The 15,608-nt window shown below is 50.6% G+C and overlaps 1 protein-coding gene across 26 annotated transcripts; it reads right to left on the reverse strand.

Annotated features, from left to right (window-relative positions):
- Positions 1–7,206: 7,206 nt before the first annotated feature.
- Positions 7,207–15,024, reverse strand: LOC100063097 (mitotic-spindle organizing protein 2B). Of its 26 annotated transcripts, none has more exons than XR_011441323.1 (8): positions 14,428–14,625; positions 14,084–14,232; positions 13,582–13,652; positions 13,216–13,324; positions 10,460–10,550; positions 9,762–9,874; positions 7,802–9,388; positions 7,207–7,556 (listed from the first exon to the last, which is right to left on the reverse strand). XR_011441323.1 is itself a non-coding variant. In XM_070275376.1 (8 exons), exons 3-8 carry the CDS (start codon positions 14,178–14,180, stop codon positions 9,331–9,333), a joined length of 540 nt encoding a protein of 179 aa, XP_070131477.1. In that variant the 5' UTR covers positions 14,707–14,818; positions 14,902–14,998; the 3' UTR covers positions 7,207–9,330. The 26 variants fall into 26 exon arrangements, 19 of the variants coding, with proteins under 19 accessions (XP_070131477.1, XP_070131470.1, XP_070131468.1 ...); XR_011441326.1 differs by adding an exon at positions 10,943–11,022 and having other exon boundaries at positions 7,207–9,388; positions 9,767–9,874; XR_011441325.1 differs by adding an exon at positions 10,943–11,022 and having other exon boundaries at positions 7,207–9,388; positions 9,767–9,874; positions 13,582–13,731; positions 14,428–14,617.
- Between the last annotated feature and the right edge of the window lie 584 nt (positions 15,025–15,608).

Consider the following 15,608-nt stretch of genomic DNA (forward strand, 5'->3'; position numbering starts at 1 on the left):
CATAATCCATTATACTCAAGATTGATTTTGTTGGATATGGATTTAAGTCAATAGAAATCTTCTTGTTCCTCCTGTTCATACTTATGTGCTAAAGCTTCCCTTATGAATCACATTTCCTCCGTCATCTCTTATTGGGTAGAGTTGGTCCCTCAAAGACTTCCCGTGATGGAATCAGGACTCCCCCGGGGTTGCATGTTTAACTCTCTTATTATGCTGCCTGATGCATGGACAGCTTGGCGGAATGTAAAGGACTTGCCCACAATGACTCTTATTCAGTTTTTAAAAACATTGTCTTGCTCTGTGTGTTCTGTTGAGATGGAGAATGTAAATCCATTTTCTCCCAGTTGTGTGTGCACTGGCTTTGAGGGGTGGGGAACTTTGGGAATGTCTGGAACTTGAGAGGAATTTGTTTTTCTTTTTTTCAAGTCTTTTGGTTCTAAGAGGATAGAACTTGGAATTGACCATTCCAGTCTATTTCTCCCAGGAATCTATAATTTTCTCTCTGATCCTGTCTCAATATCTTTTCTTCGCTTTTGTTCTGCTTGATACTTTCTTTATTCAATGTCTCTTATAATTTTGAACAAATATGTTGCCCTTATGAACCTTGCCATTTAACCTTTTTTCAGAGTTTTCTTTTTCTTCATTTTTTTCCTTGGTTCTGCCAATTCTAACTTCTCATTTCCTGTTTCGTACCCAGTTCTCTTTTGAGTATTTCTTATGTGAAGTTTTGTTTCTTCGTATCCACAAATGCTTTGTCAGGAACATTGAATTCAGTTCAGGATGTCATTTTACAGTGATCCTATGTTTGCTCATTGCTTTTGAGGGGAATTGTTTCATGAGCTGAACTCTCTGACTCTCTAGTTCTGCTTTTTCTTCTGTCATCTTAGAACACCTGTCTGCTACATGATTTTCCCGTTAACATGCTTAGGTTTACTGAACGAGAAACAAACATTCTCTCTAGGAACGGATGAGTGATTGGTTTGGCTTAGTCCATTTCTTAGGTCTGGATCTCTCTCTCTTTGGTGCAATTCGTCTAAGAGACGTGAGGTTTGGGGATAGGCGGGCTGTGTCTTCTGGATTTGGGGAATCTATTTTCTTCCAGTAGGACCTTTCATTTCTACCACTTGCTTCATTCTTTCCTTCCCCACAAGCCTCCAAAGACACTACGCCCTCTTCCAGGTCTCTCCCTGGCCCCAGCAATGTGCCTCCCCAAGATTGTCACCTCTGGTCCTCTGCACTGTGGAAGCCCTTCCTTTCAATTCCCCAGCAGCCAGAGCTGTGGTGGCCCTGGTCTCAGGCCTGCTCTGAGTTTATGACAGTCCCTTTCTGTGGAGGATGTCCCTGTGTTCCCTCCTGAGCAGGCCCTCCCTGCTGTCCTCTCCTCTATGTGCATGGTCTTTGCTGATCCTTCCCCTGCTGTGTGGCCCCCAGACCTGGCTCAGTGGAAGCCAATTGAGTCCACAGTGTTCTCTGGCCCCTGGTGGTTTGGGTAGAAGGTTATGAGTGGTGTTTTGGACTCTTGTGAGATAATGGAAACTATTTTCTTTGCTCCTGATTCCTGGCACACAACTCCTAAAACCTTGGTAGTTTCATAAGTGATAAGAAAGGAGCAAATCTTTTGCTAATATGTGGTCTTTGACCCCATCCCTGACACAGGGCTCTGAAAACCCTTGTAAATCTCTAAATGACAGGAGCACCAGGAGCGGCTTTTGTTCTATTGAGGTGACTCTGGGTGGTCTCCTGGATGGCTCCTGGCTAGGGGTGGCCACCAGAAAGACCCAGCCATGATTAGAAGCTTGGAATTTTTAGCCCACGCCCCACCCTCCAGAGAGGGGACAGGGACTGAAAGTGGAGTTAATAATTGACCTTTCCTATGGGAAGAAGCCTCTAAATCATCCCAGTAGTCAGGGGTTCGGAGGTCTTCCAGGGTGGTGTACATATTCGCACCAGGAGGGTGAGGCGACCCAGCTCCACGAGGACAGAAGCTCCTATACTCGCGACCCTTCCGGACCTCACCCTATGTGTGTCTTCATCTGGCTTTGCATTGGTTAACCAAACCTGAGGAAGGGGTTGTGGGAACTTCTGCTTTGTAGCCAAGTGGGACAGAAGTTGTGGGTAGCCTGAGGACCTACTACATGCAATTGGCATGTGAAGTGGGGTGGGAACATTCTTGTGGGACTGAGCCCTTTATCTGTGGGATTTGACACTATCTCCAGGGAGACAGTGTCCGAATTCAGTGAAATTGTGGGACACCTAGTTGGTGTCCTGGAGAATTGCTTGGTGTGGGAAAAAACCCACACATTTGGTGACCGGAAGTGTCAGAGGTGAAGTGTTTTGTGTGATGAATAAAGGAGACACACGGGAAAGAAAAACACAGGAGGAATGAACTGGGTTTTTCTTTTACAACTCTCCATGTCAACTCCTAGTCCTTTGAAATAATGCTGAGAAATGCAGCTGCCGTCATCCTAGGTGGACCTGTACTCGCTACCATTCTTTCCAAATGCAGACTTTCTATAGTGCACAGAAATGGAATTCTATAAGGGAACATCCCCATCTTCATCGACCAGCTTCAAGAATTATCACCTGAAGGCTCAACTTGTTTAATACAATCCCGCTGACGTCCCTTTTCCTATATTATTTAAAGCAAACCCCACACATCATGTTCATCTGTAATTATAGCAGAATGTTTCCCTAAATGATGACTCTTTTTGAAAGTATTATCATAGTACTATTACAATTATTCAGTAAATAATTTAAAATCTTTAATATCATGAAATAGACAGTGTTCAATTATCCCATTGTTGTTTTTAGGTTGGTTTCTTTGAGTCAATATGCAAAAAAAATCCACAAACTATGATCAGTGGATATGTCTTTAAGCCTCTTGCATACACAGGTTCTCTCTCTCTCTCTCTCTCTCTCACTCTCTCTCTTTTCTCACTCTTGTTCTCTCCTCTTTTGTCAATTATTTGTGATGAAACTGAAGTGTTTGTTCTGTAGCATTCCCGCAGTCGGAATTTGGCTGATTTTGTCCCCGGATATACTTTAACACGTTCCTCTGTCCTCCACACTTCCTCTCAGTGGGTGGTAGAATCTGGAGCAGTGCTGTCTGATAGAAAGACAATGCAGGGCCAAATGCCAAACGTAATAAATGAATGTAGGGCCGGCCATCTGGCTCAGTGCTTAAGTTCCCATGCTCCCCCTTGGTGGCCCAGGGTTTTGCTGGTTTAGAGCCTGGGCACGGACATGGCACTGCTCATCAGGGCATGCTGAGGTGGTGTCCCACATCACATGACCAGAAGGACCTACAACCAGAACACACAACTTGGTACTGGGGGGCTGGGGGGAGAAGAAGAAGAAGAAAGAAAAAGAAGATTGGCGACAGATGTTAGCTCAGGTGCCAATCTCTAAAAAAGGAAAAAAACTTAGTAGCCACCTTGGAAACTAACATGTACGAGCAGTCAACAAAACAAAAGGCTCATCTTGTACACTGCTACTGTTGAGGGAAATGAAATTTACACAGTTGGGTCTAATAAAATAGCATTCTACCTGTCTTCAGTTTGTAAGTTTACATTTAAATGTTATAAATTCAATAAAATTAAAATTCAGCTCCTCTGCACCCCTAGCGACATTGCAAATGTTCAATAGCCACACGTTTCTCGTGGCCACTGTGTTGGATCCGCAGATGCAGACACTGATCGGATTCAGGTTTGATAGGGTGACAAGACTTCCTCAAAAGCGGTGTGTGCTCTTCCATCAGGGGACACGTCCCGTCCTGTGTGCCTCTTCTGATGGTGTTAGCAGCCCTTCATGTGCAAGGCCCAGGTCCATTCAGCGATGACGCGGAGCAAACTGGTGATACTCCATCGTCAGGTCTTATTACCTGGGACACTTGCAGAAAGAGAAACATCCCCTAAATAACTAGTCAGTCAGTTAACGGCACAGTCTGTAAAGAGAACTGCAGCTAAATGAGCTGGTCCCCCAGCACCCTCTGTGGTCACCAGTTAGCTTCCTTTCTTTTTCTTTTTCTTTTTCTGGGTTGCCATGAACTCTAGGATTCAGACACATGGAAGCAGTTCAATCCATTGCAATATGGTCCTTACTGATGCTCCAATTATCCTCCCTTTCAGCAAAGAATGTGAGCTCAAGATGGCCCCTTAATCCTTTTGATAACATGCTAATACTCTCTGAGACCTCTCCTGATATCAGGATGACAAGGTGTTTCTATCTCATCTTGAATATTTACTGCTCCTTCCTTGACTCAGCCATTTCTTTAACAAACTCTGGTTTCTTTTTGTGCAAAATGGTCTTGCCAGATCCAACTGTGTATCCTAGAGGTACTCATTGCCATTCATTAGTTTCCAGTGGACAGAACTAGGAAATGCACATTTATGTTCATACGTATTCATGTACTCCCGTATATTCACCAACACTGCCAATTCTAATTTGGAACTACAGGGGTTTTTTCTTTTTTTGCTGAGGAAGATTCACCCTGAGCGAACATCTCTCGCCAATCTTCCTCTTTTGTATATGAACCACTGCCACAGCATGGCCACTGGCAGGTAAGTGGTGTAGGTCCGTACCCGGGAACTGGACGCAGGCTGCTGAAGCCGAACATGCCAAACTGAACCACTAGGCAACGGGGCTGCCACTGTCAGGATTTTATCGGCTGTCTATCTTTCACCTGAATCTCCTTTCTCTAACACTGAGCAGTTTTTGTTTTAAAGGACACTGGGAGTAATAGAATTAGAATATCCCAAAATGTCTCATTTACTTTTTCCCCTCATTTATATAAACAAAACAATACAGACAATAGCAACACCACCATTAATAACACGCTTGAGGAAAGTGGCTTCTGGTTTTGTCACTCTCTTGGAGTACAGATAAATTATTGTGTTTGAGAGTCTCTTGGAAGAGTTCTAATCCACATGGTTGTTCTACAACAGGGATACACAGTTGGGTTCATTTGTTGCCTTGTGTTTTCAATGTCAAGAGGTGAAATTTCTGAAAATTTCATTTAGTTTTATAGTTATGTCACAATGAATGCAGAGGGGCTGCCCCGTGGCTGAGTGGTTGGGTTCGTGTGCTCTGCTTTGGCGGCCCGGGGTTTCGCTGGTTTGGATCCTGGGTGTGGACATGGCACCGCTCATCAAGCCATGCTGAAGCGGCATCCCCCATGCCACAACTAGAAGGACCCACAACTAAAATACACAACTATGCACTGGGGGCTTTGGGAGAAAAAGGAAAAATAAAATCTTAAAAAAAAAATGAATGTAGATCGCAACTGAAATCTAACCAAACAAGTTACATGCGAAGTAGTCTAGCCTTGACTGTAAGATCTGCAAGTGTCTCAAGGGTCAGACAAAAGAGCTTCCTTTTATGGGGGCAGTAAGCAAGGGGCGAAGAGCCACGTGTGGACAAGTAAGATGAAAGGGGCTTGATTAGACAGCAGATCAGGGAATGTGCCATCCTGACACCAGCCTACACTCAGTTCAGGCTGCAGACGGGTCAAAATTCCGGGGCTTGGAGGAAGGAGAGAGACTTAACCAGAGTTGGATTAACAATCATTTTGTTCTAATCGGTTAGTGTCTCCAGCAGTTCAGCTGATCATGTGTGAAGCAAAGAGTGGAAATGGGAGGGTCTGTGTCTGGCCTTGTCATAAGTAGACAAGGAAGGTGTCCATGTGTGTCATCTGAGTCATGTGGAAAGGGCAGTTCTTTGCAGTCAGCCATACTGACGGGGACGCAAATGGTCCCAGGATTTCTTAACCTGCCCTATTCCCCAGGATCACAAGGCTCTGGTAAAATTTGACCTTATCAGAGCCCAGTGTCTGGCACATAGTAAATACTCACTATACAGGAGTTCTTGTCAGCCCATCACTCAGCATTTTCATTATCTCCTGTGTTCTCTTAAATGACTGCGTAGCCTTTCATGGTGTGGACTGGTCATTATGCATTGAAACATTTCCCAGTTGATGGACGTGAAATTGGTTTCAACGTTTACGGTTACAAACAGTGCTGGAGGGGAGCCCCTTACACATATATCCCTCCTCGCTAGCACTCTTCTCTAGGAGAGGTTCCTTGTAATGGAATTGCCTGATCAAAGTACTCGTGCATTTCTCCCTTTTGCTAACTCCCTCCTCAGTGCCCTGCAAAGAAGTGGGACCAAGTCACAGTCTCACCGTTTATGAGAATATTCTTTTCTCCAACCTCTTGCCAACATGCATAGTACCAGGACCTGCAATTTTTTTTTTGCCAACAATCAACCCCTGTTGGGAGATTTGCCCACAGGAGTTACCACAGAATTGGACTCTGGGCAAGTAGCCCAACTAACTGGCACCCTGGAAAAGCTGAAACCAGGATACCCTTTTTTTTCTCTGTTATCTGCTATCTCTGTCATCTCTGTTCTGTTAGATAAGCTGGCAGCAGATAGCACTGCAAACTCATTGCTTGCTGGGGATGACAGTGTTTGTTGGCTTCACATGTCATTCTGGATTTTGTGGATGAGGGACTGATTCACAGGAGAGACTTGTCGTTTGGTTAACCTGACTTCCTCCCAGAGAGAGCCCAGTGAACTGGGGACCATCCATCCCATGGAGTGAGGCCCACATGACTGGGCACGAGAAAAATAAAAATCAGAAAACAAGGCCTTCAAGTTTAAAGGTTTGTTAAGGTGGGTCTTTCAACAATGGATCTTTTCCCTTTTTCCCTATTTTTCATGACAATGGGTGGAGAGGTTGCATTGGTGGCACTTTCATTTATTTGGGGAAATTTAATAAGACTGGAGGTTTTTGTGGTTATGGAAGAATTTTGTCTGTGCCAGTAAGTGGTCCTTGCTTTAAAATCTTGGCAGGTGAGCTCCAGTGTACAAGGAGATTGAATAAGTTTGACATAGGAAGTAGAAATAGATGATGACTTCTCAGATAATGTCAATTTAGAATTAAGCACTGCATCTTTTTAATTTTTTCAGAGGTTTGTGTGAAGAGCCATTCCTTGAGAGTTTGAAATGACTTTCATGGTGTTCCTCAAGAGGCACTGGGTCAGGACAAGTCACACAAATGTGCATGCACGACTTACCCTGTGGTTGCAGACACTCTTGCTCCTGCCGGCATCAGATTATGTGTATCTGATGACAGAAACTCAGCAGAATAGAGACAGCATCTGTGTTAGTTTTCTATTGCTGTGTAACAAATGACCACCAACGCAGCCATTTAAAACAATGCCCATTTATTATCGTGGACTCTGTAGGTCAGGATCTGGGATGGTGTGCCTGGCTTCTCTGCTGAGGGTTTCAGGGCTGAAATCAAGGTTATGGCTGCCTACATTCTCACCCAGACTCAGCGTCCCTTTCCAGGGTCACTCCTGCATTGGCATAATTCAGTGCCTTGCAGTTGAAGGACTGAGGTCCCTGTTTCCTTGCTGATTGTCATTCAGGAGCCATTCTCTGCTTCTACAGACTGCATTCTTTCTCAGGTGGCTTTCTCCTTCCTCAGATCCTCTATGCTGTAATGTGGCATCGAGTCCTTCTCATGCTGCGAATGTCTCTGGCTTTGTCTTCTCCTACCACCCAGAGAAAACTCTCTGCATTTAAGAACTCATGTGATTAGGCCTGGCCCACCCAGATAATCGCCCCATCCCAAAGAGAACTGTGCCATATAACATCATAATCACAGGACTGATATCTCATCTCCTTCACAGGTTCTGGGATTAGGGTGAGACATATTTGGGAGGCCAGTCTAGAAATTCTGCCTACCACAATGTGCCCTTTGGCCCCCAGAGATCCCAAATACAAAATACATTCACACCTTCTTAAGGTTCCTAAAGCCTCATCCCACGACAGCATCAGTTCAATGTCCACATCAGGTGCTGCTGAGGCTCCTGAATAGAATCTATCAGGTACAGCTCCTGGGCACAATTCCTCTCCGTCTTGAGATCTGTTCTCAATAGACAATTGGTGGGACAGGCATTGGATAAAAATTAGAGACATTCCAGTTCAAAAAAGGAGAAAAAAGAAGGTAAAAATGAGTCATTGACCCCAAAGAGTTTGAAAATCAAGGTGGACAAACACTTGCAGGAGTTCCTCACTTAGGTTTCAAAGCCTCAGAATAATCCTCTTGGTTTGAGGGCTGTGATATCCTGTCTTTATTTCCTGAGACTGTTAATTCCTCTCTCTTTCCCTCCCTCTCTTTCTTGTCTTTAATGAGTGTTGCTAGAGGTAGGTCAAGTTTATCAATCTTTTTGCAGAACTGCCTTCTGCTTCTGTTGATTCTCTTGATTGATTCTGTGTTTTCCACTTTCTGTGTTCCAGTGTTTTGCTTTACTGTGTACTTCCTCCTGCCTACTTTGGCATACGTCACTTTACTTTCCCATCCTCTCAAAGTGGGAGCTCCAAATATTGATCTAATTCCTCTCTTCTTTTCTAATATAGGCATTTAGAGACAGAACCGTTCCTCTAAGATCTTCCTCAGCCTCATCCTATCAGTTTTGATATGTGGCTTTAAAATCATCTCTCAGTTCAAAAGAGTTTCTCATTTCCAACGTCACTTCTTCTTTGACCTACAGGTTTTTTATAAGCATGTTGCTTGACTTCAAAATATTTGGCAATTTTTCAGATACCTATTATTAATTTCTAATTTAATTCTCTTATGGTCAAAATAACACAGTCAGAGTCCTCTTCTTTAATAGTTTTGAGGCGCATTTTATTGTCGAGCCTGTAGTCTGTCTTAGGGAATGTTCCATGTGAACTTGAAAAGAATGTGTACCCTCAGTTGTTGGGTGCAGCCTTCCATGAATCTCAATGTCGTTCCAATCTTTTAGAGCATCACAGATGTTTATTTTTGGTCTTTCTCTATTGGCATGGGAAAGTCTGTTCTATGCCTGTCCCATCATTGTATCTTGGAAGCACAATACTTGTCTAGTTTCACAGGTTCTCAGCTGGAGAGGAATTTTGCCTCAGGATGAATCGTAGCTCTAGTCTCATCCATACATGATTTAAATGATACTTAGATGAGATTTTGGACTTTAGACCTTAGAGATGCTGGAATGAGTTAAGGCCTTTGGGGCTATTTGGATGGAATGAATGTATTTTTGATAGCAGAGAGACATGAATTTTGGGGGGTCAGGGGCAGAATGCAATGGACTGAAATTTTGTGCCTACCTTCAAAATTCCTATGTTGAACACTTAACTCTAAATGTGACGGTATTTGGAGATGGGGTTTTCGGGAGGTAATTGGGGCTAGATGACGTCATGAGGATGGGGCTCTCATGATGGGATCAGTGCTCTTCAAAGAAGAGACACCAGAAAGCTCTATGTCTCTGTCTTCCTCTGCCTCCCCTACCACCCCTCACCCACAAAGAGGAGGTCATGTGAACACACAGCGAGAAGGTTCCATCTGCAAGACAGAAAAAGAGCTCTCCTTAGAACCTAACCATGCTGACACCCTAATATCTGACTTCCAGCCTCAAGAACTGCAAGAAAAGAAATATCTGTTAAGTCAACCAGTCTGTGGTATGAGCAGACTAAGACAACTGTGTCCAGAGTATACAAAGAACTCTCCAGACTAAACAATAAACAACCCACTCCCTCCCCAAAACAGGCAAAAGACATGAATAGACATTTCAGCAAAGAGGATATGATGTTGGCAAATAACTCAACAAATAATGTTCGATTTGCATTAGGCAGTAGGGTAATGCAAATTAGAGCCACCTTGAGGTACCACCACACATCTATTAGAATGACTCACATGGGAAAAAAAAAATACTGACAATACCGAGCATCCCACGAAGGGGAGACACCTCCTGGGCCTGGACAGCTCTGCTCTCTCACCACCTCAGCACCCTCCATCCACTGGGGACCTGCCAGGCTGACGAGGACTGTTCTGAAGGGGAGACGGGAATGCACAGCCACATAGCTGAGGGCTCTGTCTTCCGGCACCTCCACTGGGATGGGGGTTCAGAGGGGCATGCTGGGACCCCGGGTGGCTCCAGCGTGCAGGCCTAGTGGTGCCTCTGCATCTCTTCTTTCTGCCGACAGCCCCCTGCCACTCCCTTCCCAGACCCTGTGGAGACTGAAGGGCCCAGAGTTTGCCTTGTGTTTTCAAGGCATAAACACGGGTCAGTGTGTGGTGTTCAATGGGACCCGCAGGACCTGCGAGATCCGGGGCTGGTGCCGTGTGGAGTGAAACTGTGCCAGTGTAAGTGTCCCTGACACCCAGGGCAGGGTCCCAGGACCAGCAGAGCCTTCCCCTTACCTACCCCCACCTGCGGGGAGCTGGACACTGTCACCAAGGTGGCCCTGGCACCCACTCATTCGCCCTTTCCTGAGGCCTGTAGCCTTTCTCTGCTGGTTGGGGGTTGAGAGTTGGGGGGAGAGATAGGGGCTGGCAAGGGTGGGGGCCCTGCCTAGCGGACTCATGGATGAAGCCCTAGCAGGCCCAGGGCAGGGGGTGGGGGAAAAATCCTACCCTTCAGCTCCCACACAGACTGTCACTCCCCCAGCTCCAGCCTCGGCGGGGTGCTCCCTGGGGATCACAGAAGCCAGTTTTGTATGGAGGCCTGCAGGGGAACAGTGGGGCTCCTGCTGGGGCTGGAGAACGCTCTCCCGGGCTCTGTCTCCAGTGTTCCCCACAGCTCCCTGCTCTCCAGCTGTCCACCACCCTGGCTGTGGTTAACTCTGGCCCTGCCTGGCTCCCAGCCCTCCCCACCCCCCCCAGCACTGCCACCACAGGTAGAACCCCTGCCCTCTCAGCTACCCTGCACGGGGGTCTGTGCAGCCAGAGTCCAAGGTGGGGGAGAAAGAAGCCTGACAAGAGTTGTCACAGCTGTTCTGATCCTGGGGTCCTAGGGCAGGGTCCCTCCCAGCTCTGGGCCTCATCCATGGAATGACGAGTGCAGGGAGCAGGTGATCTAACCCCCCCTAGGATACCAGGCACTTCTTGGGCCCTTACCTGCTCAGCTTATGAGCACCAGCCCCTTCCTGGTGGCAGCCCTTGGGCCTTCCTGGTGGCAGCCCTTGGGCTGTGGGGGGCTGAATGGGGAGGAGGGTAGAGGGGCTGAGTTGGTGGGCATGGGGTCCTTTGGGACCTTCTATCTGTCTCCTTGGTGATTCCCAACCCAATGCCCAGGAAGCTGCTCACCAAGCTATTGGGAGCCAAGGGGTGGGGAGGCTGTATATCTGCACACGTCACTGCTGGCCAAGGTCACACACGACAGCGTGTCTGGGCAGTTGGCCACCTCAGCCTGAGGCAACTGCACAGGGACCATGCTCTGACCAAGACTCCAGGTGTAGCCCAGGGGCCAGAGACAATGCCTGTAACAGAGCCCAGGGAAGCCCCCAGCAGGGTGGCCTGGTTCTGGCTCTGGCATCCTCCCGGGGGCCTGAGTCAGGCATGCTGGAGAATTTCCCCATGTCCCCGGGCCCACGGTCAGGAGGGGAGGGACGGGGGCTGCAGCAGTCCAGCCCTCTCTTGGTCCCAGGGAGGGGCAGGGATTTGGGGGGTACCCACTCCAGGGAGGTAAGGGGCTGCCTTCTCATGGGTCCTTGGTGACCAGGTCATGCTGGCAGCTTGCTGGTGGGGTGACATGGGCCAGGTTGGGGAGGCCCAAGGCTGCAGCCCAGGCTGGGAAGCACCTGGAATCACCTGGAACCTGGAGCCTAGCAAAACCTTGGGGTCCCTGCTGCCTCTCAATCCCCAGAGAAGTGTCCATGGGAGGTGGGGTCAGAAGGGGTGGGGTGAGAGTTCATGGCTCTGAGGCCTGATTATTGGAGCGAGATCACGTGTGCCTCATTGTCCTCGGGGCCCAGAGAAAGCTGATGTCAAGGCTGCAGAGAGTCGAGGAGTAAAGCTGCCAGAGCCAGCAGCTTCCTGTGTGGTCCTCACAGGCAGGAACAGGGAGTCGGAGGCGTCTACGGTAGACGTGGCATGGCCTTGGAGAGACCAGTGAGGGTGCAGGGTGGGCCTGGGGACCCCCCCAGGATCAGGCTCCACAGCCACTAGGTGGGGCCCAGGCGCTCGTGCACCCACCTGCACGTGTGTGTCCCACCCCGAGCTGTTATCACAAAGCTCTGACGGGGTGGCAGGGAGAGAGGCAGCTGGAGCTGCAGGCCCTGAGCTTGAAAATAGCTGTTGCCTTAGTCTGCATGGGGGTTTTCCCCCCCAGGGGAGTCGTGTGGGCCATGTGGGCCTGTGCCAGAGTATGCATGTACCTGGGCAGGTGGGACTCTACATCCCGGGGCCTGAGGCACACGCCCTACAGTCTAGAAGCCCTGGGAAACTCATGGAACCCCAGAACTCCCCTGCCCTTTCTAGGCAGCCTTCTTGGGCTCTAGGCTCTGCTCTCTGGATCCACTCCCAAGGGGACATGTGGGGAGCCTGCCCCTTCCCTGTCATGGACCCATCTGTGTCTGGTGTGTGTTAGGTCCCCTCTGAGCTTGGCCAGTGGCACTGCCTTGAGGGCAGGACCCTGGGTCCCAGGCCTGGCCATGTCCCTGACTCTGAGCTCTCCCTGTACTGGTGCTTCCCCCTTATAGAACCTCGGTACATTTGCAGTGGATTGGGAACAATCACCTGGTTCCCGGAGTCAGGTGAGGACTCAGTGCCACAAAAGATGCCACAGTGGACACAGCAGTAGGCCATGTGGGTGGCTGAGCAGTTATTACTTTGGGTGCCTAGGGCTGCAGGCCTCTTCCCTGCCCACCCTACTCCACCTGCTCAGGTAGCTGGAGTTGGTCATAAACTGGAAGGTGCTGGGCAGAGTCCACCACCAGAAGTGGCTGTGGCCCACTCCCAAAGACTCGAAATTCAGCATCTGGGCTAAGGTCTGAGGTCCTGAGGACCCTTTGGCATGGACAGGCCTGCAAACCCGAGCTGCCCCAGATAGAAGGGGCTGCCACCCACCCCCAGCCTCCTGAGGAGGTAGGGGAGGGCAGGCAGGCCCCCAGCGGTCCTCATAGACTGACAGGCTGCTCCATGTGGCCAGGCTCATGGGCAGGGGCCTAGCTGAGGGGCTGCAGGGCCTGCACCGTCTCCTCTAGGCTGCCACGTGTGGCAGTCAACCCCGGCAGCTCCTGCTGGTTCTCCTTGCTGTGCCAGATGCCATAGCCAAAATACACCACAAGTCCTGTAAGGATGGCACAAGCCTGAGGGGCAGGTCCCAGCCCAGCTTCCGTGCTTGCTTCCTCCTGCAGCCAACCCAGGGTCCCAGCCTGGTCCCTACTCACCAATCAGCAGCCAGACGGAGGAGCGCAGCCAGTTCAGATAGCTCAGATGCAGCATGAGGAAGACGTTGAGGAGGATGCTCAGGGCTGGAGTCAGGGGCACCATGGGAACCTGAGGGGCAAGGGCAGGGCTGCTGGGCTGCAGGGAGGGGCTGCTGGCCTGGGGCCTGATTTCTCGGGAGTCCACGGAGCCTTTCTCTGCCTCTGCGGATTCTGGAATCAAGGGCCCACTTGCCATGCAGAAAGAGGGGGATGGGGTACCGGCCTTCCCCACCCCGTGAGCCCTGGTGCATCCTGCCACAGCAGAGGAGGAAGGGGCGAAGGGAGCTGGCTGGGCTGAGAGTGAGGGGTGCTGGCTGGAGGAAGTACCTGAAATGTCCTGCCGGCGCTGTTGCTGGTGGGCCCACAGGACGAGGAGACTGAGCAGAAACACGATGGAGCTGAGCAGGAGCAGCAGGGTGTAACCCCAGGGCGGGAGGTGCAGGGCCGAGCCCCCAAAGACCAAAGAGGTCTCGTTCCCTTGTTTGTGGGATGAAGGCAGGAGCCCAGAGGTGAGAAGAGGCTGGGGCAGCAAAAGCCCCAGATGAAGCCTAGCCCACTGGGCCTCCCTGGGGCACCCGCTCTGCGGCCACCCAATCTGCACGTGCTCTCTCAAGGGCGGCAGCAAAGCCGAAGCTGGAGACCGGAGCCCCAGGGGCGAGCCCTTGGCTGACCCAGCGGGTCCTGGGAGAAGACCAGCAGAAAGGCCTGGCCACTGAAGGCCAAGCCGGCGCAGGGCTGGGCGCTGCCGCCCCCTCCATCCCCACCCCCAAACCCCCGCCACCTCGCCGCCGGGGCCACAGGGGCAGGGAGCACCGGTCCCAACTCTGACCTCTCGTCTCAGGCGCGCTCAATGTGGGCAGTGACACGGCCGCGGGGGCCTGGCACTCGCTCGGCAGCCTCTGCCCGGCACACATGGAATTGAGCATCTGGAAGACGGCGAGGGGCGCCACGTTCAGCTTCAGCAGGCCCAGCAGGATCCTGGAGAGACAGACGCGCTGCGCAAGGAGCCTCCTCGCCCGGGCCAGGCTGCTCGGCCAGAGCAGGCAGGCGTGGCCGCCTCCCTCAAGACCCCGCCTCTACCCTGGGCCTCAAGGGGGTCCGACAAGGGCAGTGCGGGGGAGAGCTAGAGGGTCGGGGGTCGCCGAGCGCGCAGCCCCGCCCGCGCCCGCTCACTTGAACACATCGGGGTCCATGGCGCCGCCCGCCGCCTGCGCCAGCTCGTACAGCTCCATCTCCTCGGCGCTCAGCACCTTCTTCCGCCGCAGCGCGAGCTTCTGCAGGGCCGCCTCCAGCCCCGGTGACGCCCCCGGCCCCTGCCCTGCGCCCGGAGCCGCCATCTGCGCCGCCGCTGGAAAGCGCGCTCCCCGCCAGGCCCCTGTCCCCGCCCCCTGTCCCCTGCCCAAGTCCCGTTCCCCAGCCCCGCCCCACGGGCGCGCCCACAGTGACCTCTACCTGCCCCTCTGACAGTTCCTTTCCTGGCAGTCCGACCCCGGAGGGCAGGGCCGGCTCCGTCTCCCCTCGGTCCCTCGGTCCGCAGACGTGTACCCGCTGGACTGTCTGTTAGCTGTAGGGGAAAACGTGGCCGACCGCTGAGACCCGCTCCTTTTCGATCACGGCTTCCCTGCTGGGCTGCCTCGGTCGTTGTACCTTAGGTAGCAGCACCCAGCGCAGTGCCTGGCATCCTGTAGGCACTCAATAAATGGCTATAGGAGGAAGGGCAATCAACATTCTGCACAACTGTTTCTCGCCAGTTCCCCACTATGGGGCGCTTTTTGCCTTTTTTTTTTTTTTTTTTTTTTTTTGATGAGGAAGATTGACCCTAAGCTGACACTGTGATGGAGAAACCAAAGATTCTCCTCACCACGGACCCAAAAGGACCACGGGGACACTACCAGAACTGGAAATTTGGACTCTTACCAGAAGCAAGGGGTCCCTCGTTTAGGAAGATCCAGTGTTAAAATTCCTTCCCCACCTCATCATAAATATTTAGAGCCCTATCATAAAAATTTAGAACCTCATCATAAATGTTTAAAGCCTTACCATAAATGTTTGAAGCCCAGCAATCAAAACTTGTCCCACTAGCATTTCCTCGAGCCACCCTGTTCTCCCTAACCTCTTAAATTTTGCCCCTAATCCTGATTCAGGGAGACAGATCTGAGGGCGCACACCTCCTGACTTCCTGCAGGTGAGTCTCAGAATAAAGCTTATTTCTCCCCCAAAGGCTGATTCTATAATTAGTTCACCGTTTCTGCACATCAGGCAAGAAAACTCCAATTTTGTGCAGTAACAATTGGTGACCATGAAGGGACAAGGTCCTGTTACTGCCTGCCCAAGTCTCTGGAACCCCCAGCAGG

This window comes from Equus caballus, chromosome 8 (assembly GCF_041296265.1).
Source record: "Equus caballus isolate H_3958 breed thoroughbred chromosome 8, TB-T2T, whole genome shotgun sequence".
In the NCBI taxonomy this organism is placed as follows: domain Eukaryota; kingdom Metazoa; phylum Chordata; class Mammalia; order Perissodactyla; family Equidae; genus Equus; species Equus caballus.

Coding starts and splice junctions, on each gene's coding strand:
- LOC100063097 (XM_070275360.1), bottom strand. CDS start 14,591: ATGGCGGCTCCGGGCGCAGGGCAGGGGCCGGGGGCGTCACCGGGGCTG. Junction 9,875..10,459: donor GTCTGTGTGGGAGCTGAAGG/GTAGGATTTTTC, acceptor TCTCCCCTTCAG/AACAGTCCTCGTCAGCCTGG. Junction 9,389..9,761: donor TTCGTGGGATGCTCGGTATT/GTCAGTATTTTT, acceptor TCTGTCTTGCAG/ATGGAACCTTCTCGCTGTGT.